The sequence below is a fragment of the Lepidochelys olivacea genome (genome assembly GCF_965140295.1).
Source record: "Lepidochelys olivacea isolate rLepOli2 genome assembly, chromosome: 1".
NCBI classification, from domain to species: domain Eukaryota; kingdom Metazoa; phylum Chordata; order Testudines; family Cheloniidae; genus Lepidochelys; species Lepidochelys olivacea.
The window spans coordinates 228,873,893-228,899,733 of NC_140411.1; the positions used below are offsets into that span (position 1 = coordinate 228,873,893).

Genomic DNA, 25,841 nt, shown 5'->3' on the forward strand with positions numbered 1-25,841 from the left:
GCTGAGGCAGAGGAAGACACCCCAGAATCCCTAGATGCATACAGCCAGGAGCTGCTCTCAAGCCAGGAGGAAGGTAGCCAGTCGTGGCAGCCGGTGCTTGGGGAAGGACAAACACCAGAGGAGATGCCCAGTAAGCGGCTTTTATTTTGGGAAGGAAGTTATTCGGTGCAGGATCTTGGGGCGAGGAGGGTTAGGGCTGCATGCATGCCTAGAACGCGGAATAGGGTGTTGATGTGCTCTCTCACATCGCAGTAACTGGCCTCAGTGATCTCTTCAAAGGTCTCATCCAGAACTTGGGCAATGCGCTTGCACAGTTTTCTCGGGTAAGCCACTGTGGTCCTTGTCCCAGTAAGGCTAACTTGTCCATGCCACTGTGCCGTGAGGAAGGCTGAGTATGATAACAGGATATACACAAATCTGTGATTGTACCGTTCCCCACCCCACCCCCTTGCCCTTTCTGTTTCTCAAGCAGTTGTGTTTCTTGTCAATAAATGGATTTTTTGGCTTTGAAAACATTCTTTATTATTACATAAAGTAAAAGATACCTTAGCCCAGGAAAGCAACAGGCATGGCCAGTCAGCGTAGCAAACACAGATTCCTACTAACATTGGAACCACTGCACTTCACTCCTGTGCAGGGCACCAGAAATTACTGGTGGCTTTCAGCCTCAAATTGCTCCCTCAAGGCATCCCTAATCCTTGCAGCCCCGTGCTGGGCCCCTCCAATAGCCCTGCTCTCTGGCTGGTCAAATTCAGCCTCCAGGTGTTGAACCTCCGAGTTCCATGCCTGAGTGAAGCTTTCACCCTTCCCTTCACAAATGTTATGGAGGGTACAGCACGCAGATATAACAGCAGGGATGCTGTCATCAGCCAGGTCCAGCTTCCCATACAGAGAGCGCCAGCAGCCCTTTAAACGGCCAAAAGCACACTCCACAGTCATTCTGCACCGGCTCAGCCTGTTGTTGAACTGCTCCTTGCCGCTGTCAAGGCTCCCTGTGTAGGGTTTCAGGAGCCACGGCATTAACGGGTAAGCAGGGTCTCCAAGGACCACAATGGGCATTTTGACTTCCCCTATGGTGATCTTCTGGTCTGGGAAAAAAGTCCCGGCTTGCAGCTTCGTGAACAGGCCAGTGTTCCGAAAGAGGAGTGTGTCATGCACCTTTCTGGCCCAGCCTGTGTTAATGTCAATGAAACGCCCATGGTGATCCACAAACGCCTGGAGAACGATAGAGAAATAGCCTCCGAGTACATTAATTGGAAGGGGTAAGTGGGCTGGTGCCAGAATTGGAATATGTGTGCCATCTATCACCCCTCCGCAGTTAGGGAAACCCATTGGTGCAAAGCCAGCCACAATGTCATGCATGTTACCCAGAGTCATGGTTCTTCTGAGCAGGATGCGATTAATGGCCCTGCAAACTTGCATCAACACAATTGCAACGGTCAACTTTCCCACTCCAAACTGGTTAGCGACCAATCGGTAGCTGTCTGGAGTTGTCAGTTTCCAGGTTGCAATAGCCACCCGCTTCTCCACCATCAGGGCAGCTCTCAATCTTGTGTCCTTGCACCACAGGGTGGGGGCGAGCTCCTCACACAGTCCCATGAAAGTGGCTTTTCTCATCCGAAAGTTCTGCAGCCACTGCTCCTCATCCCAGACTTTTATGACAATGTGATCCCACCACTCAGTGCTTGTTTCCCGAGCCCAAAAGCGGCGTTCTATGGCGGTGAGCATGTCCATGAATGCCACAAGCAAACTCGTGTCATATGCGTTACTCGAGTCAATATCCTCGTCGAAGCCCTCATTGTCACTTTGGATCATAAGGAGTAACTCGACTGCCAAACGTGACGTACTGGTGAGACTCATCAGCATACTCCTCAGCAGTTTGGGCTCCATTCCCACAGACCGAAAGGGAAGACAGAGCGCGCAGTACAAAAACTATTGGAAGATGGTACCAAATGTGGACGGAAGCACAGGGATTGCTGGGATGCGAAGCGATGCATCATGGGGCGCTGCGACAGGACCCAGAATGCCCCCCCCCCGCTCCCTTACCATAAGCCACAGTGCCAGAATGGGAAGAGGTGCTCTGTGGGATAGCTACCCATAATGCATCTCTCCCAATGCCACTGCAAGTGCTGCAAATGTGGCCACGCCAGCGCGCTTGCAGCTGACAGTGTGAACACACGGCAGCACTTTCCCTACTGCGCTCTCTGAAGGCAGATTTAACTCACAGCGCTTTACATCTGCAAGTGTCACCAGGCCCTAAAGCTCTACAGCAGCACAGCTGCACCGGTGCAGCATTTTAAGTGTAGACCTGCCCAAAGGCAGTGAATGGCTGGGAGGGGGTAGAGCCAGCTATCACCTACCACACTTTTCACTGCTGCCAGCTGAGAAAAAGTGACTAGAAGCGGGCATGTACCATCACCAGCGTGAACACTGCTCATAATCAGGAACAGTATTACATTTTCTAAGCAATATCAAATTGTTCAAACTGTGGGATATCGTATGATCTTGTTCATAGAAATAAAACAATCCTGGAATCAGAAACTCCATTCTGTACTTCAGTTGGTAAATGACAGAAGCCAGCGATCTCTGAAAAATGATCATTTATAAAGACTAAAAGGAAAAACTGCCATTTGGTATGTGACAAATATGTAAAACAGATTCACTCTTTAAATCGCTCTCGGTGCCTACGAGCAGATAAAGTAGCTAAAGCCATGCACACTGCAGGTACTTTTACTTGTTGCTAGGCACCAGCCACTGATTCACACAGTAAGAGATCAGTTTCTGAGCCAGTCAAAGATCAGCCAAATGCTGTAGCATATACCAAATCCACCTTTGTTGGAAGCAGTGGACCTCTGGGGAACAGAAAACTAATGCAAGGAGTCAGAAAAAAAAACAACTTTCCTCTAGACCCAGTGCTTCTCAAGCTATCTGATGTGGGGGACTGGCAATTTTTTTTCCCAGCAGACCGGCAGCCGATGGCTTGAGGACTGGCACCGGTCCGCGGGCCACCACTTTGGAGTAGCACTGCGCTAGGGTGAATTGCTGCTGAGTTAGCAATCTATTCTGGCTAGGGCTCTGCTTTCACTATGCTGTAACTGATACTGGGATACTTCTGTCACTGTTTTCTAGTGCTGTACAAAAAGAGAGCCAGAGAATGTGGTGAAATCCTAGCCCCACAGAAGTCAATGGCAGAACTCCCATTGTCTTCAGCAGAGTCAGGATTCACCCCAAGGTGTTTTGGTACAGTATTTTGCCTAGACTCCTCTCTACTTAAATCACTGATCAGTGCAACATTCCCCAATGTTTGAAAACCATTAGTACTGTACTGGAAGTGCCATTCTGACCAGTTGGATTTTGGAAAAATCTGAATGATAACATTTTGTACTTCTACAGTAATTCTCAGCCAGTAATCTCAAAGCACTCTAAAAAAAGCAGGCTTTTTTTTTTTTTTTTTTTTTTTTTACTCAAGGAGAATTGGAGACTTAGAAAGGTGAAATAACTGCCACTGGATAGCTCTCTCACTCTGGGCAAGAAATGGTATTAGAAAGTAGGTTTTCTAATTCTCAGTTTCATGCACTGGCCTGTAGGCCAAGTTCCTCTGATATAAATGTTTGGTGCCAATTCACAGAATAGTATCTTCAAATTGCTGTGCTGTACTGCACTGCACAGCAATGTATTTGTCTTAACAATTTATGACATAAAACTGACTGAACACAGAGACTGAACACATTTCCTCCTTTGCAACCTCATTTTCCTGAAAGTGCAACAACATTAAATTCATAAACTCATCTTAATTATTCTCTTTATACTGTGCAACATTTTATATGTAAGTAGCAAAGTTATGCCAAACTGGCCACTTGATACCCGATGAAGTGGGTTTTAGGCCACAAAAGCTTATGCCCAAATAAATTTGTTCGTCTCTACGGTGCCACAAGTATGCCTCTTTTTTTTTAACAAAGAACAGACACTGAACAATAGATATTTAAAAGCCCAAATTTTGAAACACTTGATGAATTAAGAGAAAATTACACCATAATTTAAATTTTAAAAGGATGTGACATACAGTACAGCTTGTTCTATAGCTTTTTGATTATTGACATTTTAATAATTTCCTTTTATAGCCTTATGCATGTACATGACATCTACTGGGCAAACATAGGACTGACATAGTTCGATGGGTACTCTCTCCTATTTTCTCTAAATTGCCAAAAAGAATAAATCACTACTTGCTCTCTCACACAAGGATTTGGAAGCCTGCATCTGTCAGACAGGCAGATAGATACTTAGTAGCTATCAAGATGAGAGACTAGAAGCACAAGCCCCCAGTTAGCTAGAACCGCTAGAAGGAAAAGGGTTGCTTTGTTTTTGAAGGTGAAGGGATAATCAAACTGGTCTCCATGGATCATTGTCTTTACTATATCCTGAAGGGTACGTCTCCTTCAGCAGCTTTGTATGGGAGCAGGAGAAGCAGATGTTTGGGAAAATACTGCTTACTTTGGTCACCACTACTTCAGTCCCTTTTGCTGTTACAAGGACAACATCCGTATCCTGTTCCACTAATGATCAGTAGCAGACAGAGGGAGCAGAACTGTAAAGTGGTATTCAAATACAAGTATCTAGAGAGAAAACACAGAAACTCCCCCTTACATTACTATGGCTAATTATTCCCACTGGGATTAATGTCATCCCACCGATAACACACACTAGATTAGATAAAAGTGCCATCAGGAGTATTTTCCAGGGTTCAGGGTGGGTTAAGGTTTTCTTTCTTTCTCTCTTTTTTTTGGGGGTGTGTGCGTGTGTGTGTGTGTGTGTGTGTGTGTGTGTGAGAGACTGATTTTAGGAGCAGATTTCTAACAACTCAAAAAACTTGAAGAGCATACAGCAAATAATGAAAACATTCAATGCCTTTTTCAAACAAGGTTTTCTTACATTCTGTATTAACTATATACTGATACAAACAGAAATTCTTTAAAAATAAAAACACAAATTACTTGATTTTTAAAACCTCAAGAGTGCTTGTGTAATTTTCCACTTAGTTTGCACATGCAACTACAATGGTTGGACAGGCATACTAGATATTTAAAAGCACAGAGACAGATGTATGCATAACCTAACTGACACTGGCAAATACTTTGGTTTTCATGGTACTTGCACGTAAACGCAGACACAAGTGCACACTCTTTTTGTGCATGTGGGAATGAGTGCCTGAAATTCTGAAAAATTGATCTATAATTTGTATATATTTGAAGACTTCAAAAGAAACTTTTTCCAGGGGAAAAAATTGCCTGTATAGCCCTACTGCAAGAAGGGGTATGATGGTCCAGAAGTTATGGCCCAAGTGATGACTTAGCATCGCCCTAGAAAAAAATGCCACAAAGTAGGAAACTTCAGGATGCTTAAATAAATGACAGTCTTATCTACTGTTATGAATTTTTAAACTAACAAATATTTAACAATTGCTAAAGATTATGAAAAGAGGAAAGTTTATGCCACTTTGACCTGTAGGTTTGTGAATGTTTATATACACACATCCACATACAAACAGTATCGGTAAGCATATTTCCCCTAACATCTTTGATATCTGCAAAATCATGGTGATGCAAAATTGAGAAAAGGATTTTGCTCTGTATATGAAATATACTTGTTTCTGTAAAATCCTGTGTATAGTAAATTCTCATAGGTTTATATGTGAAGATTTCTGCTAAGGTAGGCATATTCCTTTTCCCTTTTTGTGAACATTAAGGTAAGATATCACCAGGTACGGTTCGTGAACTAAAGATCTTGGAGTAGAAATCTATCAGTAATTCAGTGAAGAGATTCAGAGGATTCAAAGCACTCAGGGAAGAAGCTCCTTCAGGCGGCCAGATTAAATTCAACCCAAAGACACATGCCAGGTTGGATCCAGTCATTTTGTTATAAATACTCTCCTGGGATACCTGGAAAAAAACATACATACCACCAAAAGTGACAAATGCAAGCAACGTGAAGGGCCAAATTCCACATGGAGCTGCCTGGTGTGAATATTCTATAACCACAGGGCCTAAATGGATCCTGAAAGGTTAGCCCACCTCGAGGTTGAGCACATGGTAGCTATGCAGTTGCCCAGCCCAAGCCCCACCTCAAGGCTGAGTCCACAGCTCTGCGCCACCCAGGTGCTGAGGAATGGCATTGGGGAGTCACTAAAAAAGCAGAGTGCTTCCCCAATCCCATGACAGGGGGCTGATTGACAGCTAGTGGCATAGGAAGGCCATGCAGCCATAAATAGGGTTTTACCAGTTGATGACTTGGAGAATACAGGTTCTATTGGACCAAAGATCACAACGGTCCTCCCATTGTAACTTGAGGGGAAATAAGGACAGTGACACCACTCCCAATCTCCCTCCAAAATCTAATCTTTCTTGGTTAGAAGGTAAGGACACACCCTTGTGAAAAGGTAGCAGTAAGCCTGGGGGTTACTGCAGCTATGAGACCCAGCTGCCAGGAGTGAGAAGGACCAGGATTCATGGAGGGCAGCTTGGCATTGCATAAGTTCTAAGGATCCTCCACCTGAGAAAGCAGATATTGATCCCGTCTGGTGGCTTTCCATACACAACCCAGTTTTCCTCCCTTGAGTTGACATGGCTACAGCGCTCAGGGGTGTGAAAAATGCACATCCCTGAGCGTCGTAGCTCCACCAACCTAACCCCCAGTGTAGATGCAGCTAGGTTGACAGAAGAATGCTTCCATCAACCTAGCTACTGTCAGCCAGGGAGTTGGAATTCCTAAAGTGATGGAAAAACCTCTTCTGTCACTGTAGTCTGCATCTATATTACAGGGTAACAGTGGCATGGTCACGGCGTTGTAGCTATGCTGCTATAGTGCCCATGCTGCAGACCTGGACGCAGTATTGATCTGTCCAGTGAAGAGCCGGCTTACTCAGCCATCTGGGGCTTATGTGCCCCTTACCACCACATAAACCAAACTCAAGATTTAGCCTCAAACTGAGTAATTGCAAACTAGCCTGCATGTCATTCTGTAAAGAGGAAAACAACCCATTTCCTGACAAACAAATTGAATTATGTATTCATTAACAAGGCTGTGTTGTAAATTTTTCACCGTATTTTTATAACTGGAGCCCAAAAAAGTGCTTCTGCAAAATAATTTGCACACATATAAGCAGTTTTTGGAGCCCGCTAAGCTCATCTATTCATGCATAAATCAACTTACTGCACATGCCAATGGAAACTTGTACATACAAATACTCGTTTGTGCACGCACACACATTTTGTGAACTCAGCTGAGCATCCATGCATGTAAATCTTTTGTGGGCACCATTTAGGGCCTGAGTCTTGAAAACACAGCTTGTTTTCCCCTTGTTATTTGTATTATGGTAATGCCTAGATACCTCAATTGTGGGACATTGTGTTAGCTGCTGTACAAACATGCAACATTTTCCACTACTCAGATTTGCTCTTAGTGGTAAGGTACTGCTGTTGCCCAAAATGATCATTTTCTAGTAGCCTGAGATATTCCTGAGTGGGGAATAGACAGTTTGCTCCTTTTTCAGTATGCTGGGCTCATTATGGAAGGAATCATTTACTGCTAGTCTAAGGTCAAAGGACTTGGAGCCATTCCCATAACTCAGGTCTTTTACTGCTGTTGGAATCACATTGTCTTGTTGTAGTGTCCCTTGGTCACAAGAAGATCGGTCGTTAAGTAAGGGGGTAGAGACTGCATAGCAAAGTGTTGGTCTTTTGCTGAGAAGCTTGAATCAAATTTACCATCTTTAAAAACTGTGTCTCGTGATTACATTTCATCCCATTTCATAAAATTACCACAAGTACCTCTTACGCTACTCAAGGCTGAACTTGTGAGGGAATTAAATTACCTCTTATATGTAAGAAGGGTGATGGTCACAAGTAAAAACTGGGATTATTGGAAGAGCAGTGTGTTCAAGTTTGAATTATGGCTGCTTGCATCGCACACCTGACCTATGATGAATAGAAATCTCCAGCTTCCAGGTTGTTTCACATTCCCTTGACCTTTATGAATGCAAATACTCCCTCAAACGTGAAAGATTAAAAGCTACAGATCAGCAAAAATTGCAGATCTGAGTGCTAATATCAACTTGACTCTGTGCTTTACATAACAAGGCACACTCAAAAATAAATGCTATGTTCTGTTGCCCAATTATAGAAAACACTATGTAGTACTTTTGCACACCTCATTAACACCTCAAGTGTTCAGCTCTTAAGAAGTGCGTCGAGATGGTGCATCTAGTATTGGAACAAAGGCACTTACACGATTCATAACACTGAGGAGAGATCAGTTGCTGAAATAATAGCAAATGACGTGAGGATTTTTATAATAGCTTTTGGAGTTCAGTTAAGTAATGATAAATGAACATGTAGGTATGAAAGGTACGCACTAGTTTTGTCTGCGTCAGGGTCGGATCAGTGTGTTTCCTTTAATACTGCTTTTTGGTGAGGTTTTGCTATAAAGAGGCATTAAAATAACTTGTTTCTGAAACGTGGCTCACAAGCCCTGAGGACCAATTCGTCAGATGGTATAAATCAGCAATGTGCCTGAGAATTCCACGGGATTTGTGAGTGCCCAGCACTCTGAAAATCAGCCTGCTTTACTTAGGTGCCTCATAAATATGTATGAAGGGGCTTAAATTTAAGCATCCAGGCTTGAAAAGGTCAGCCCAGAAAGATGGCAAATTGGGCAGTAGGAAGGGAGATTGCATTGCTGCTACTATTGCTATATTTCTCTTCTGTGAATAAACAGATGACTTTGGACTCCAGGGGCTACTGATCCAACACCTTTCTCAGGCACTAAAGGCTTTACAGGCTTGTTTATTTTATCGCTGGGGGAGGGAAGACATCATTTTCGAGCTTTTTCTAAAAAGGTATTTCACACAAAAAGGGAAAGTAAAAAAAAAGATTAAAAAATCAAAAGCACTAGAAATGTGGAAGTGTCCCTTTTAAACACATGAGCAAGCGTGTGGTTTTATGTCTATTTAGACCGTGGTTTCAATGATTTATACAGAGTTTTATACTGACGTTATCACTGAGGTCATTGTTCAACTCTGGCTTTTATTAGAATCATAGAATATCAGGGTTGGAAGGGACCCCAGAAGGTCATCTAGTCCAACCCCCTGTGGATATGTGGAAGTGGATATGTGTTGCAGCCTGAAGCTGCTGCATTGACAATTAATGCACAACATCCTTTTTGCATTTCTCCAACTCTTCCAATTCTTTTTCTTTTCTTTTAAATGTTGAATTTTGCAAAAACAGACTTTTACAAAAAGTCTGCCAGAATTCTGGGAATTTTGCCTGTACTCACCATATGAAGGAAGCATATCAAGTATTTCAGAACAACATAATTGTGCTCAGGAAGTCCTTGGATTACTTGTTTACAGCTCGTCACTCGTAAACTACTTTCCACACCTGTAATATCAAGGTCATATGTAATCTAATCCAATAGGCATCAAAATATAGATAAGGTTGCAATTTTCTTTTTAGGACAATTTATAAACTTAGTGACACCTGCAAAAATCTGGTGAAGTTACTTTGGATTTACATCTCTGTAAGTGAGAGCTGAATTCAGCTCAATCTGTGTACACTACTTCCCTTTGTTGGGATATGTGATGGGGCAGTTGCCCCTCACTGGCAGAAAAGGGATTAAAAGCAGCCCTAGGGAGGCTGCACTGGAGGTGGCCAATTAGAAAGGGGTTGAAGGGAACAGCCAGTCAGGGCCAGGCAGGCCAATATAAAAAGGGAGCTGAAGGGCTGAGGAGCACAGTTTTCTGCTGGGAGCCCAGGGAGGAAGGACTGTGTCTCTGGAGGGCTGAGAGAACTGCCAGCACCATGGACACAGCAGTGCTGCTAGCTGGGACTTGGGGAGCAAGAGACAGTTTCCTGGCTGGTTGCTGGGGTTTGCAGGCTGAGGCAAGGACAATAAGGATACTGGGGCCACAAGGAAGTGGCCAGACAATTTGGTACAGTAGCCACTGAGGAAAGTGGCTGAACAGTGGACTGCAGGTCCCCCGGAAGCGGGGAGCACAGTGTGTGGCATGGATGGAGGGCTGTGTCACTGAAGAGGATGCTGTGGTCCTTGGAGAGATGTGGGTTCTGGAGCAGGAGTGATGGTGAGGCACCACCCAAAGAGGGTGCACTAACATGCAGAGCTAATTCCCAAGACAGCCAGCAGGAGGTGCTGGAATGGTGAGTTGCACCCTGTTACAGGATAATAATTAGTGACATGCCTTTAGATTGCAAAGACACTTTCAACTGAGATTTTCTAAGCATCTTCCAAGTATTAATTAAGCCTCGCACCATCCTTGTGAGGTAGGCAGGGATTATTATGCCCATTTTACAGACAAGAGAATTGAGAGAGAGAAGTGAAGTTAATCAAAAATCATGATGTTAGTCACTGATAGAGTTATGAATAGAATCTAAAACACCTGATTCCCAGCCCCTCATATAATCACTGGACAGCACAACTCAGAGCCTGAGAATAACTCTCAGACTATTTTCTCTAGCATATGAGTTAGCTGAAGCTGTTCCTTTGCTACAGGGAAATTTCATGGTCCTAAATTTGAATCCCATTACCTCTCTTTCTGTACTGGGTACAGCTGCTACTATATTTATTCCCTGACTCAACTCTCAATGAGACCCCTGCCACTCAAAATGCTCTCTCCTTACTCATATACCTGCAAACATACCTCTGTTGTGACCCTGCACCAATCCTCCATGTTCAAGTCCTAGGCAGAGACTCACAAGATGGTGATTTCTGTGGATATGCATTTTCTAGAAACTAGCTTGACATCATTAAACTCCTTTTCACTAATGAGCTAAATAGAGTTTGAACCTAAGACTGCCAGGAGAGAGTAAATGACACCCTGAGCCACCTAGTGAGTCTATTTGACTTACAATTACATGAACATTAGAATATATTTTAAGGTGTTCTCCAAAAGACCTGCACATAATAAATTGCATAGAACTCCATGAAAGCTTTAAACAAGATTTAATCTGCACTGTACCCTGGATTATCACGAATGGGATTACTCACATGAGCAAAGCTAAATATGTGCATAAGTAGCTGCAGGAACAGGGACACGTTCAACTTTTCTTCTTCTTCTTCTTCGTTTTGAAAGAATGCCTAGGAGCCATACTTATGGATCAGGACTCCACTGCATTATACAAAACACATAACCAAATGACAGTCCCTGCCTGAAAGAGTTTACAATCATAGTCACCAGCTGCAACAGAGACTGCCACTGATAATAATTTCAGCTTTTCAACAGCAGAGTCTCTCAGTTATTAACAGAGTGTAACAAGCTGTTCTGGAAACAGCCAAGCCTTAGTTACCCCCACCTCAAAGAGCACCTGGTTAGAACAACCCTCTTTCACAATTTGTGACTGGAAGTTCTGTTGACTCAATGCTTATCAGAATTTAGAACCCACCTACAATGGAACTAGTGCATAGCAGAATATATGTCTCTCCAAGCAGGGTGTACTAAATGCCAGACATACTGGAATATATAGAGTCACTCTGTCAGCATAAAAAATTCCCAATGCCCGGAAAAAGGCCACATGATTGAAGTTTTATCACCAGTAGATTCATGTGATGTCAGCCCTTTAGATAATTAATATATTCCCCTCGCTAAGCTTTAAGTCACTCTGGTTTGTTCCCTAATATTTTATTCCAGAGTAGTAGCTCTACTAAAATTTCAATGAAATATACATAGGCTGGGCCAAATTCTGCTACCACAATTTCACTAGTGCAGATGAAGACACTGGGATTGCACTGGTGTAACTGAGTGTGGTCCAATGTTTTGAAGTAATTGAGTAAAGCACACTGGAAATTTTACCTAATTCTTGATGATTCAGGATTGCAGTACAAATAAATGAGTAAACCTTGGTTAAAAAGCAAGAGGTCTATGTGTGGGCCTTTGGGGCTAAATCTTCAAGCTCCTACCTGCTCTGTGTGGACATTACATATCACACAGCATGCTTCCATAAGAGTGGAGTTTGCCCTGGTGGCATTGTTCCAAATTCCTCCCTTGCTCAACTTCTTCACTGCACACTGATCCCCCATCTGGCTGACAACTTCCATCCCCAAAGGCAGTTGCACTTTAGCAGAGAAGTGATTTGTGTATGGAGCAGTAAATAGTTTTGAAAAGCACTTTGAAAACCTCCAGGATGCAAAGCACCATATAAAAAACGTACAAAAAGAACAGAACAATGGGTTTTAGTATGGGCAAAGGGAATAGAGCAAAGCGGGGGTGGAGGATGGAAGAAAAGGTGCATATTAATATATTGTACAATAAATATATAATAATATGCTGCTTTGTACTTCTACAACATGGCCCAAAATTTTAAAAGATATAAATCCAAAATTAGACTGCTAAGTCTGTATTTAGGCCCTTGGTCTAATTTCAGAAATGCTGAGTTTCAGAAACTTTTATGCACCTGACAGAGTGGAAGCTGTTAGCAGCTCAGGACTTTTGAAAATCAGGCAGATGCCTAAATATGGCCTTGCAGTCTAACTTTAGGGTCCTATTTCTGAAAGTCTGGGCCATGGATTTTTACCTCTGACCTCTACTGGATGGAACGCTGAACTTGCTATCAGATCAGTCTAGTGCAGGGGTCTCAAATTCAATTTACCTTAGGGCCAGTGCCAGTCCTCAAATCCTCCCAGTGGGACAATAAGACTGAAGATGTCTTCAGGACAATGTCACTGAAGATGGTGTTTAGAAAAGAAAACATTTATATTGTATTTTTTTATTTCAAATTTCTTAGAAATAATAAAACTGTCATACAACTTCTTTGCCTGCCAGAGAGTTTTTAGTGTTTGCCAGACACCTGGCAACGCTTCAGTTCTGTCAGTTTGTTGATGTTGGCCTCAGTGACTGAGCAGTTGAAACCTTCAGGATTGCAGTAAGGTGGGCATCAGATAGTTGTGTTCGGTATTTTGACCTGTTTATAGTCATTATGGAAAAAAGTGACACTGCCTCCATGGCTGACTCTGCCCGGCAACTAGTGATGGTATCTCTGTCCCTCTCCCCTCACCAATGGGAGCAGTGGGAGGCGGTGCCTGCAGCAGACAGAGCTGGCAGCGTGGCTGCATGTGTCTCTCCTCCACGGGCTGCACTGGGGAGGTTCTCGGGCTGCAGATGGCCCGTAGGCCGGGACTTTGAGCCCTCTGGTCTAGTGCCTGAGGCTTAGAGGAGATGAATGTTCTGATACAAATCCTACTATGTCATGGATTAGTGACAGAGTCATTATAAATTAGCCAAACCCAGATCAACTACAAATATAAAACTCAGGACATGATAAGTGATTTATACTCACTGGTGATTCCAAGGATTTGATCGTAGGATTCAAAGGTTAGCAAAGGCTGTGGGAGTTCCCTGAGGAAGGTCTTCAGGATAACAGCAGGAATATGGATATCTCCATAGTCATCAAAATTCACAGGCTTCCCTAGAGGACCAAAAAGGATGATTCCTTAGTTACATGTTTCAACATCTCTTTTATTATTGTTTAAAAATTGTTCCAAACCACAGTTAGAAAAAGAAAACCTCCTTGTTTTCAGCTTCTGCAAGATCTTAACATTGTCATGTTGTACTTTTTTAAATGGAGTTTTATTAATCTAGCTTCAAGAGACTCACCTCAAAAAGACATTTCAGCAAATGAATTCAACACATTTCACAAATTGTTATGTAAAATTATATTTCATTGTCATAACCATGGAAAAACGCTAGAGACAAAATGACAAGAAGATACTGCACTGGATAATTTGTAACTAACTGCAGTAACCTACCACGCATTGAGGCAATGCAAGTGTTTATGAAAAACTAGACCATTTTTTGACTTAAGCCTCATAATTCATTAGTTGCTGCAGATCTTGTAAACTCCAGCTTTGACATCAATTGATGACTCATTATTCAGAAAGCTTTAAATGCCTGTCGTTATCTTTCAGGTTTCTGTATTATTGCTTACACTAATATGACATTTTAGGTTACAAATGGGTTTATGATTAACTAATTACATGAAAGATAGCGATACTGTGTCACCAACAGACAGAACATCAATCTGGCCTTTAGAGTGTTATTAATTTAAAGCAACGGGAGGATGGCGACTTACCCTGATTATAGAGTTTCTGAACCTCTTTGATAGTTTGTATGCTGGCTGATCTTCTGAACAGGCCTTCTACTCGGAGCCCTGAAAAAATAAAATGAAGCTGCTCTGTGTGAAAGCTGTTGTTCATTGGCTTGTTTTGATGGGTTTCAATCCTATTAGAACAGAGTGAGTGGGTTTGGTGACAGGTACACATGACAGACTCAGAGGCAAGCATTTTTCAAAGACTGCCATTTTGTTGAGTTTAGAGTCCGGCGAGGTTCTTCTGAAGAGGTACCTGCATACTGTGATCCATAAAGCCAGGATGTAGAATCAAACATGCTTTACCCTGGAATAGCAATCTGAGCTCATCCTTTAGCATACTTTGTGGAAATAACATTTGCTTTTCTCAAGGTTTTATTAAACACTTTGCAATTAATTTTTTTCTTTCAGGGTCAAGTTTACAAAAGCGCCCACATGACGCAGGAAACTAAGTCCCATTTCAAAGATAGTAGTGCCCAATGGCTTATTTGTACAAACACTTAGTTCGTGGCAAGCTGGGGTGTGAATCTACTGCACACTAACCTGCCACAGACTAGCTGTGTCTGTGTGGACCCTGCTGCCATACATTAAAAGTTCCCTATTGCACTTCAATCTATTCCTGTTTCAAAGCAGGGTAGATAAAAATGAACCAGGGAACTTTTAGCACACAGCAGCAGGGTCCACATGGAAGTTAGTGTGCAGGAGGCCAGTGTGGGTAGATTCACATCCCAGTTTGCCATCAATTAATGTTCAAGTAGACAAGCCCTTAGAATTTTAAAATCATTGGGATTTAGGCTCCTAAGTCACTTTTGAAAATGGGACTTTAGTCATATAGGGATTTTGCAAATTTTACCGTAAATTTCCCACAAAGGCATCTACTACCCCAAAAGACAGAGAAAAGAATGCAGTGAACTTCCTACATTCAAAGCTTTAGATAAACATTTAAAAATAGAACATTTATGTGAACGATTATGAATCTCTTCAGTTTGCAAAATTTGGGACAAGAACAAGTTATGGGATTTCAGGTATTTTTTTGTTTCTAATTTGGCATGAAGTCACTTTTCCCTCTCCCCAGCCTGTGCTGCTCCACCCAATCTGCATGTCTTGCAAGGCACAGGATAGAATCTGTCTCAGGGTGTTCCATGCTCTGGAATCGCTTTCCCTGCTGGTCCACCAAAACTCAAAGTCTCTTGATCTTCTGTGGCAGGAGGAAAGCTGTTTGCTTGAAGGGATGGCTGCCTGTGTGGGAGGTGCACAGACTTTTAGGCAATGTCCTGCCAACACTTTTGTATGTGCTTAACTTAAAGCATGCAAGTAGCCTCATTGAAATTAATGGTCATGTGCTTAAAGTTAAGCAAATTCATAAGAGTTTGCATGAACAGGGGCCTTACTTTGGTTTGAGAGTGTTTTAAGTAGAACTAGTTACAACATTTTTGCTGAAATATGCCCTTTCATCAAAGCTTAAATGTTTTGCAGAGATGTACTGGTTTCCACAAAACTTCTGATAGGCAGGTTTTTAGATCAGGGAGGGAGAGACTCTCTCTATCCTGGTGGATGGGACACTGGCCTGGCATGTGGGAGACCCATGTTAAAGTCCCTGCTTTCTCTTCTACCTTTCTGGTGTGTTAGCTGTGAAAAGAGAGAGCCACTAGGGGGTATACAGCAGGCAGATATAAGCGTGTGTACACAGAAAATAAAGTCCGTCTTATATTCACTTCCACCACGGTGGCCTGGGCCTCTGTAAACTCTACCCTCACCCCATTTGTGTGAAAATATTCTGAAGGTTTTATTTTTGCTCTAATGAGAAACTGAATTATTGTCCTCGGGTCAGCTCTAGTTTTTAGGCAATATGTTAAAATGTGGTATTGAGGCAGTCATACAGTACTATGACCAGTCCTTTAATTACAGAATATAATCCAGAATGCACAGACTGTGATTTAGTGCATCTTAAGTTACTGCACATATGCTTGGAGTGGTGATGCCCCTCTTTAACTGGTTGAATAATACATTTTGTCATTCTCTTTTATTGAGGCACGTATTCTACTTATTTATACCCCATTATGCAAAGAAACAGAAAAGAAAACGTCCCTAAAACTTGTCCCAGTGCCTAGTCTTGCAGTTAACTTCTTCATTGCTTTTAGCAGTTCAAAGCAGATAGTGAAGTTGATGTGGGATTCATAAATCTTTGTTTTTGTAAGGTGACACTTACGTAGGTCCTTATGGTTTAACTGATATACATGACAAGGTATTTGCACAGTTAACTCTCTTCTTTCTCAAAAATTGTATTCATAATATGAATTGAGATTTTATTGTCTCAGAATTCTAAAGTGTAGATTATGCTTGGATTCACCATTTTTAGTAATAAAATCTACATTTAAAAGTACTATTTGCCAGCTTAGTCCTGTGTTAAACTAGTTTCTGAGACTATGAGGAGACCAGCATATCTGCTAGAGAGTGAGGAAAGAGACTTAGATGAAAAACAGATTTTTTGCATTGTATTATTTTAAGATAAGCATTTATTTACCTTCACACTGAAATAGCAATGAGCAAGTTACGCTCATTTTGTAAATTCCGTCTCCGTGTGTGAGAAGGATGAGATTGACAGGCATGGTTTTGGTTGCAAAGAGCCTTTTTTTGCAGACTTGGAAAGGGGTTTATATGTACTTGTGATAGGCCCAAATAAGTTGACACTGGACCGATCCTGTACCCACAAGTCAATTTAGGAGGCTTGTCATTGTCTTCGGTGGTGAATGATACAGCTCGTTGGGGAGGTGGCTTTAGAAATGTTGTATTCTGTGAATGCTAGCTTGGAGAAATGACTTATTTTGTAGTTTGACATTCTTTTTTAATGCAAGGAAGAAGCAACCATATAAATGGCACCCAGCCTGGTGAATAATTGATACAAAATATTAAGAATTATTTTAAAAAGTAGTATGTTGAGTGGGAGAGGAAATAATCTCCTTTTGTGGTAATTATTTAGTAAACTCTGAGAATTGGTAGGTAAAGTCCCATAGGAAGAAAATCTAAAGGAAAAAAGAGCTCAGGAGAGCTTGCAGTTTCTCAGAGAAACTATATTAAAGGCTCAACAGCAAACTGGCCTGATACGAAGGAAAGAGGTTCTATCAGGAACTCGAGTGTCCTGAAAATAAAAAAGAATACTACAAAAAGTGGAGACATGGACAAATTGCTAAGGAGAAATACAAAAGACAAGACTAGCCCAAGCCATCAGGGACAAAATCAGAAAAGTAAAGGCACAAAATGAATTATACCTAGCAAGGGACAGAAAAATCAATTAGGAGCAAGAGAAAGACAAAGGTCCTCTGCTTAGTAGGTAACGAGAGCTAATAATTGATGACATAAATGATCTGGAGAAAGGAGTAAACAGTGTGGTGGCAAAGTTTGCAGATGATACTAAACTCAAGATGCTCAAGATAGTTAAGACCAAAGCAGACTGAAGAACTTCAAAAAGATCTCAGAAAACTAAGTGATTGGGCAACAAAATGGCAAATGAAATTTAATGTGGACAAATGTAAAGTAATGCACATTGGAAAAAATAACCCCAATTATACATGCAATATGATGGGGGGCTAATTTAGCTACAGCTAATCAGGAGAAAGATCTTGGAGTCAGCATGGATAGTTCTCTGAAGATGTCCACACAGTGTGCAGCGGCAGTCAAAAAAGCAAACGGGATGTTAGGAATCGTTAAAGGGATAGAGAATAAGACGGAGATTATCTTCTTGCCCTTATATAAATCCATGGTACGCCCACATCTTGAATACAGCATACAGATGTGGTCCCCTCATCTCAAAAAAGATATACTGACATTAGAAAAGGTTCAGAAAAGGGCAACAAATGATTAGGGGTTTGGAACATGTCCCATATGAGGAGAGATTAAAGAGGTTAGGACTTTTCAGCTTGGAAAAGAGGAAACTAAGGGGGGATATGATAGAGGCATATAAAATCATGAGTGGTGTGGCTAAAGTGAATAAGAAAGTTATTTACTTGTTCCCATAATATAAGACCTAGGGGCCACCAAATGAAATTAATGGGCAGCAGGTTTAAAACAAATAAAAGGAAGTAGTTCTTCACTCAGCGCACAGTCAATCTGTGGAACTCCTTGCCTGAGGAAGTTGTTTAGGCTAGGACTATAACAGGGTTTAAAAGAGAACTGGATAAATTCATGGAGGTTAAGTCCATTAATGGCTATTAGCCAGGATGAGTAAGGAATGGTGTCCCTAGCTTCTGTTTGTCAGAGGGTGGAGATGGATGGCAGGAGACAGATCAGTTGATCATTACCCGTTAGGTTCACTCCATATAGGGCACCTGGCATTGGCCACTGTTAGCAGACAGGATACTGGGCTGGATGGACCTTTGGTCTGACCCAGTATGGCCATTCTTATGTTAATTATCATAAATTCACCCGAGTTGGTGTGTAAGGGTGCGCTTTATAAAACGTAGGTTAATATATTATTTTTAGCCATCTACTGAATGATGTTCATGAGAGTGAGAGTCAATATAATTGCAGGATCAACAATGTAAACTAGTGGTAAAACCTAAATAGAAATAAGTCAACGGAATTTGAATGGGCACCCAACTAATACTTACAGTATGTACAAGAACATGTATTAGAAATTTAATTCTCAATTCTGCAAATGTTTATGCCCTTATCTAAAATTAAAGTTAAGCATGGGCATGACTATTCCCAGGATATGGGGCTAATACTAAACTTCAGAACATGTGGTCAAGTCTGGAAGAGTTATGAATGACAATATACCAGAAAACCCACTTACACAGAGGCTAGGAGGGACAATATAGAGTATTAGAGGACCAAACAGCTATCTGAATGCTTGTTTTACTCCCGTCCAACCATATTTAAATTGAATAAAGTTATTGCAAGCCACATCAACTGCTCTGTTAAATTTATAGCTCAACCTGTGTGAAAGTACAGTTCTGAAAACAGTAAGCAGAATAGGCACTGCTTTGAGCAAACAATCAATACAATAATTTCCTGAGAATTTGAGAGTTTCACTTTAGCTGCCATAGGTGCAGAGAGTATTTTCTAGACAAGTTTTCCTTGGGATGGATCTCCTAATTATTCACTATTTTGTTTTAATGAGTTTATTTAACAGTTACAGCCTTTATCTGATGTGGCTCTCCCTCTAAACTGTTTTGTAATAAACATCCACTTTTAACATGTTTATTCCTTTATCGGGTATGCTTTACAGTAAGCTTTCCTGGGTCTAATTGAATACATTAATCTGAAGTGCAGACAGCAGCTGTGCATGCCTAGGACTGAATCTCCTCATTGTTATAATAATTATACTTAATACCAAACTTTTGCCAGGTAAGTTTCTTAGCGGTCTTATGGGCAAAAGTGACTTTAAGCTTCACCTACAGAAACATGGAATATTGATGTCGCCTATGCTGTTTTCAGAGGTAATTTTTCAAGACAAATAAAATGTAAGCAATAAATGATGATTTTGTTTTTACCACAAGCACCAACCAGACAGTTGCCAAAAGTAGGTTTCTTCCAGACCCTTTAACTTCCCCACACCCTCCAGCTATTTAAACTAAATAGCACATACAACTATTTAAATTAAACAGTTTTGATTCCCTTTAAATCAGCACAGCCATCCTTAAAGCAAAACTCCTGCAACCAATTTCTCTATTCACTTGGGAAGTGAATTGCATGATTTTCTTTTCTCCCAAAACCAGCAATGTTTTTCCTCAGGTGGAAAATATGTAACCCTTTTATAAAGCATGGGTCATAACTTTAGCAAAAAGATGGTAGAGGAAGAGTCATTTTTTGTAGGAATAAAGACAGCTTTTTTTCTGACTGATTCCTTTTGACCTTTGTAGTGGTCAAAATCAAGTAGAATTACGATAGTATCCCTTTAAAAAAGTTATTGTTGCTCCTGTGGCTCTCACTCTCAGAAGCCACCAAGAATCTTGCCAGAACAGAAGTGTCTATATACATAGCCTTGCATGATGTATATAGTTCGTAAACTTTAGCATTCAGACCCCACTGCTCCTGTGTGGGTCTTTCATATTATATTGTTCTTAAGAGCAAGAGACACAATCACCTTTTTGAGTAACTTAGTACTATTTAGCACCAGGTCTGTCAAGCATGTTCAAAGAATGCTCTGTGTTTTGCAGCAGACAAATCAGAACCAATAAGAGGACTGGAAGGGCAAAAAAGTACCCTCAGCAAACACTGTCCCCACTCTGAGGCATTATTGCTTAGAACGCTGCATTTTCTTCAAAACTTTTTTTTTCCCTCCAGTGAGACCAATTCATCTCTTTTTAGGCCTGCATAAATCAAGGTATAAGGTCTGGTTTAACACAACTTTATGACAGAAGTTTAATTCCACTTTCGTAGGGAGAAAGATACTCCCCTTGGTAGACAAGTTAAACTACTTTGCCATTAATAGCATATTCCAGCCCTACAGAATAAGCAGTTGAATGTGTAGACCTTGGACACAAAAGGTTTACTTTCAATGTTTGCTTGTGATTTTGAACAATTTAGAAACATTCCATTGCAATTCCATGTCACGCACCCATATACTCCACTCCAAATGGCAGATCCTCAGCTGGTGTACATCGGCTTGGCTTCAGTGAGATCAACAGGGCTGTGCTAATTAACAGCACCTGAAAATCTGGCTCAGAAAGTCCAGAATTAAAAATAAAAAAAGTTGGACATTATATAGAATGGTTCAGTGATCTGAATGGGGAAGAGGTTGTATTGTCCTACCATGTGCATTCACTGACAAATAATTGCATAGCTTGGGAACTTCGCTGTTTGTAACAAACAGCAGTATTCAAACTATTCCATAACCATAATTGGAAATAGCTTGATACTCTATACTGCCTTTTAAATAAAAGGGATTTTACTGCCACAGACAGAATTTTACAGTGCAATGTCATGGCCTGTAATGGCACAATATATACCTATAGGACATGGTGTTACACTCAGAACTAAAATCACTAGAGTGCAGATAAAAATATCTTCTACAACACCCCGAGACTTCTTGTGCCATAGGAAGAACACATAGGAATATTTAAGAAGGATCAAAACTGATTTAAAAAAAATCACAAAAAAAAATCTGTGTTACGACTTCGTTGAAAAATTCTTTGCCAGAAAGAGAGAAATTAGAAACTCATTAGATTCCTCTTTCAAAATGAGAGTTAATTATTTAAATTCTTACTGCTAAAAGGAGTGATGGACCTGCAATTAAATTAGAAAGCACCACGCTGGCTGAAATGCTATACATAAAATACCCAAACTTTGTTTTAAAACTCTCCCAACCACTTAAGGGTAGATTCTGCCCTCTCACTGGAACACCATAAAGATTTGAGGAAATGGCATAAGTAACCTTCCTTCCTCTGTGTGTTGCTTGTGTAAGGCAGATATCTTATACCTTGTCTAAGAGCAAAACCTGGGCTTTGCTGGTTACAGGGGCAGCTCCATCTCTATTCCACAGGGGTGTACAGTGACGAGGATACATGGGGCGGAGGTGAGGCCATGAGTCCAGACCAACAGAAAGAGAGCGGGTTAGTTATACTGCACTCAACACAGGGGCGTAGCAGTGGTTGTCTCCACATGGGGCAGTGTGACTGCTCTGTGCTTAAGTTGCACAGTCTAGCCCTTGGATTTTAGAATGAATAGGTTCAAGTTACAGCTGATATCTTTGAGCAGAGATTATTTATTATATGTGGGCACCAACAAAATGTAAGTGGTTCTTATTACAAGGTTTATTTTTATCTTGAGATTTCTGCAGAGATCTCAACCACACTTGAAATTTATAGTGTCTCAGTGAATCCTGGTAAAAATATAACTTTTGTGAAAAATGCAAAAGCCAAGAACCCTGAAATGTATATTTAGCCATTGTCACACTTACCCGGTGTTGCATTTTTAATGTTATTTGATATACAAACTTGACAGAAGTGTAGGCCAGTGGGCAGATTCACCAAGCTGGGGCAGGCCAATGGCTTGATTCAGGGCAAGTTTTATTAAACAAACAGAAGAGACAATAGGTTCAAAGGAATACAAAATGCTAAAATACTTTCCTGCTCTCTACCAGCTGGGAAGGGCAGAAGCCCTCACTGGCTACAATGCAGAGCATGTCCCAGTTCAATCCCTGGCTTCATGAGCCATGGGAGTAAGGAATATGCTGGGTCTCCCTGGATCACTATGGGCATTTAAACATCCTCCACTGGAATCTTCTGAAGAAAGTCCCGGCTTGCAGCTTCCTGTACAGGCCAGCGTTCCTGAAGATGCATGCATCATGCACCTTGCCAGACCACCCCATGTTGACTTCAGTGAAACACCCACAGTGATCCACAAGCGCCTGCAATGCCATAGAGCAGTACTCCTTTCTACTGATGTACTCAGTTGCAAGATGGTCTGGGGCCAAACCTGGGATATGCGTGCCAGCTATTGCCCTGCCGCACTTATGGTATCCCACTGCCGCAAAGCTCTCCACTATTTCACGCACGTTGCCAAGAATCACAGTCCTTCATAGCAGGATGCGATTTAATGGCCCTGCACCCTTGCGTTAATGCAGACCCAACAGTACACTTTCCCAACTCCAAACTGATTTGCAACTGACTGGTAGCATTTTGCAATTGCCAGCTTCCACACAGTGATCACCACGTGCCTCTCTGCAGAGAGGGCAGCTCTCATTTTGGTGTTCTTGTGCTGCAGTGCTGGGGCAAACACTGCGCACAGTTCCAGGAAGAGGAGGTTACTCACCTGTGCAGTAACTGACGTTCTTCGAGACTAGATGACCTCCTGAGGTCCCTTCCAACCCTGATATTCTATGAGTGTCGGTGCGCCCCTGCGCCATTTGGAGATTTTTACAGCAGTACCCATATCGGCCATGCATGCGTAGAGCCTGCCTCACATACCAGTCGTCTTAATAGTGCGCATGTGCGGCGGAACTCCTCAGTTCCTTCTCTACAACGGAGGCCACCCCAGCTCCGAAGTAGAAGGGAGGAGGGTGGGCAGTGGAGCACCCACAGGGGTCACTCATCTCCAAGAACTTCAGTTACTGCACAGGTGAGTAACCTCCTCTTCTTCTTCGAGAGGTGTCCCTGTGGGTGCTCCACTGTAGGTGACTGAAAAGCAGTATCTCTCAAGGAGGTAAGGACTTCAGATCTGGAAGGAATGCAGTAGATAGAACAGCTCTGCCCACACGCATATCGGTGATGGGTCCCTGTGTAAGAGCATAATATTTTGCAAACGCATTTTCAAAAGCCCAAATGGAAGCTCTGGAAATGTCCTGAAAGGGGGATGTTATGCAGAAAGGCCATTGAGGCTGCCATGGATCTGGTGGAGTGAGTCCTGATAAAGGTAGGAGGAGTCACGTTCTGTAGTTGATAACAGAGACAAATGCAACTCGAGATCCACTTGGAAAATCAGTGGTTAGAGATAAATGAGTCCTAAGAGCATTTTGCAATGGGGATAAATAGCTTGTCGGAACGCCTAAAGGTTTTAGTCCTCTCAAAGTAGAAGGACAAAGCTCTGCGCATGTCCAAGTGTGCATCATAGATTCAAAGGAATTCGCATGTGGTTTTGGAAAAGGTAAGGAGATGGATAGGCTCATTGACAGGGAAAGATGAGTGCACCTTCGGAGAATTTCGGGGAGTAAGCGTAGGGTGACTTTGTCTTTAAAAAATATGGTGTATGGCAGATCTGCCATGAGTGCTGCAATTTCTCCTGTACATCTTGCAGAGGCAATCGCTACCAGAAATGCAGTTTTCATAGACAGATGTAGGAAGGAACATGTGGCTAATAGTTCAAATGGTTTTTGGATAGGCATGTTAAAACTAAGGGGAGGTCCTAAAATGGATTAGGCGGTTTGATGTCTGGGTACAGGGTTTGGGGTCCCTTAAGGAATCACTTAGTAATGGGATGAGCAAAGATAGTCCTATCATCGATGGCATCATAGAACATTGTAATTGCGGCCAAGTGGCGTTTGATGGGACTCAGGGAGATTCCAGAGAATTTAATCTCTAACAGATAGTCGAGGATTAGCAGGAGAGGCATGGAGAAAAGGAGCAGTGTTTGTGACACCCCACCAGTGTGTAAATCTTGTCCGGTTACGAAGGCAGGTGTTGCATGTAGAATTTGTTGTGCTATGAAGGAGTACATTTTGAACCTGCTCCGAGCAAGTTCGCTCGGCATGAGAGAACCATGAAGCCAAACCTTGAGGTGTAACATGATTAAATTGGGGTGGAGTAGTAGACCCTATTGTTGGGACAAGAGATTTGGGCAGAGGGTAGTGGGATGGGTGCGGAAAGCTACATCTTGGTAAGGAAAGGGTATCATGTCTGTCTGGGCCATGTGGGGCTATCATTATGACTCTGGCTTGGTGTGTTCGTATTTTTATCAATAATTTGTGTATGAGTGGTATTGGGGAAATGCATACATTAGGTCAGTGTTCCATGGGAACACGAATGCATCCCCTGAGGAGTGTTTGCCTAGTCCCGCTCTGGAACAAAATCTGGGGCATTTCTTGTTTGCTGCAGTGCAAAAAGGTCTGTGGTTGGGTATTGTACTATCTCCTTGTCTAGTTCTCATTCGCGGTCTGTGGGAAATCTTCTGCTGAAGTCGTGGTGGTGGTATTGAGAGCGCCAGGTAAGTATGCAGCTGATATTCAGACATTGTGTCTGAGACACCAGTTCCATCATTTCATCGCTTTTGTACAAAGGGAGTGGGGTCTTTCCTCTCCCCCTCCCCGTGGCCTGTTTACATAGAACATGCAGGCAATTCTGTCCGTCATCATCCTGACATGCTGGTTTTGTATGAAGGGGAGAAATTGGAGGCAGGCATTGCATATCGCTCAGAGTTCTAGGCGTGAGTGTTCCTGACTACAAAAGTGCAAGAGGCCATGTGGCTTTGGAGTTGTAGGCAAGCTCGTGCAGCCACTTGTGGACTGTTGCACAGCTTGGGAATGAAAAGGTTGATGGTGTTAAAAAGGTGTACTGGGAGAGAGGATATTCTTTTGTGGGAGTTGAAATGTGCTCCTATGAACTCCAGTTGTTGGGTGGGAGTGAGTGAAGATTTTCTTTTTTCATTCATAGGCCAAGAGCATGGAAACATTGGATTGTCTGTTGTGTGGATTGAATGGCTTCTTGGAGGGTCCTGGCTTTGAAAAGGCAGTTGTAGAGGTAAGTAAAAATTATGATTCTCTGCCTTCTGAGACGAGCTGTTATGACCGTGAGGAGTTCAGAAAAAACACAAGGTGCAGTCGAGAGGCGGAAAGGTAGGACCCTGACTGGTAGTGTTGTGAGCCCAGAACGAAGTGAATACAACAACTATGTGCAGGATGTATGGTCACAGGAACATAAGCATCCTGCAGGTCGAGGGCTGAAAACCCAATCTCCCTGCTCCTGTGTTGGAATTATGGTTGCAAGTCACCATTTTGTACTTTTTAAAATTTTATTTAACTAATATATTGAGGCATCTGAGGTCAAGAATGGGTCGCCATCCCCCAGTTTTATTTTGTGTTAAAAAGTAATGGGAGTAGAACCCTTTTCCTCTGTGTTGATTAGGCACTGGTTGTACTGCTCCTAATTGGAGGAGATGATGCACCTCTTGGTGGAGCAGTTGTTCGTGAGAGGAGTCCCTGAAAACGGACGCGGGGAGGAAGGGGGAAGGAATGGGCACTGAAGTAGGGATAATGTT

General features: G+C 42.1%; 1 protein-coding gene across 2 annotated transcripts in view; it reads right to left on the minus strand.

Annotated features, from left to right (window-relative positions):
- ARHGAP8 (Rho GTPase activating protein 8) overlaps positions 1-25,841 on the minus strand; it is a 132,567-nt gene that overhangs the window by 6,913 nt on the left and 99,813 nt on the right. Inside the window, exons 10-13 of one of the 2 annotated variants that reach the window (XM_084641892.1) lie at positions 14,136-14,213; positions 13,344-13,472; positions 9,331-9,434; positions 4,795-5,939 (exon numbers count right to left, since the gene is read on the minus strand). In XM_084641892.1, coding sequence (XP_084498018.1) covers positions 5,742-5,939; positions 9,331-9,434; positions 13,344-13,472; positions 14,136-14,213 — 509 coding nt within the window. In that variant the 3' untranslated portion in view covers positions 4,795-5,741. Of the gene's footprint in view, positions 1-4,794; positions 5,940-9,330; positions 9,435-13,343; positions 13,473-14,135; positions 14,214-25,841 lie in introns of those variants that run through there. The other variant, XM_084641893.1, reaches the window with a different exon arrangement.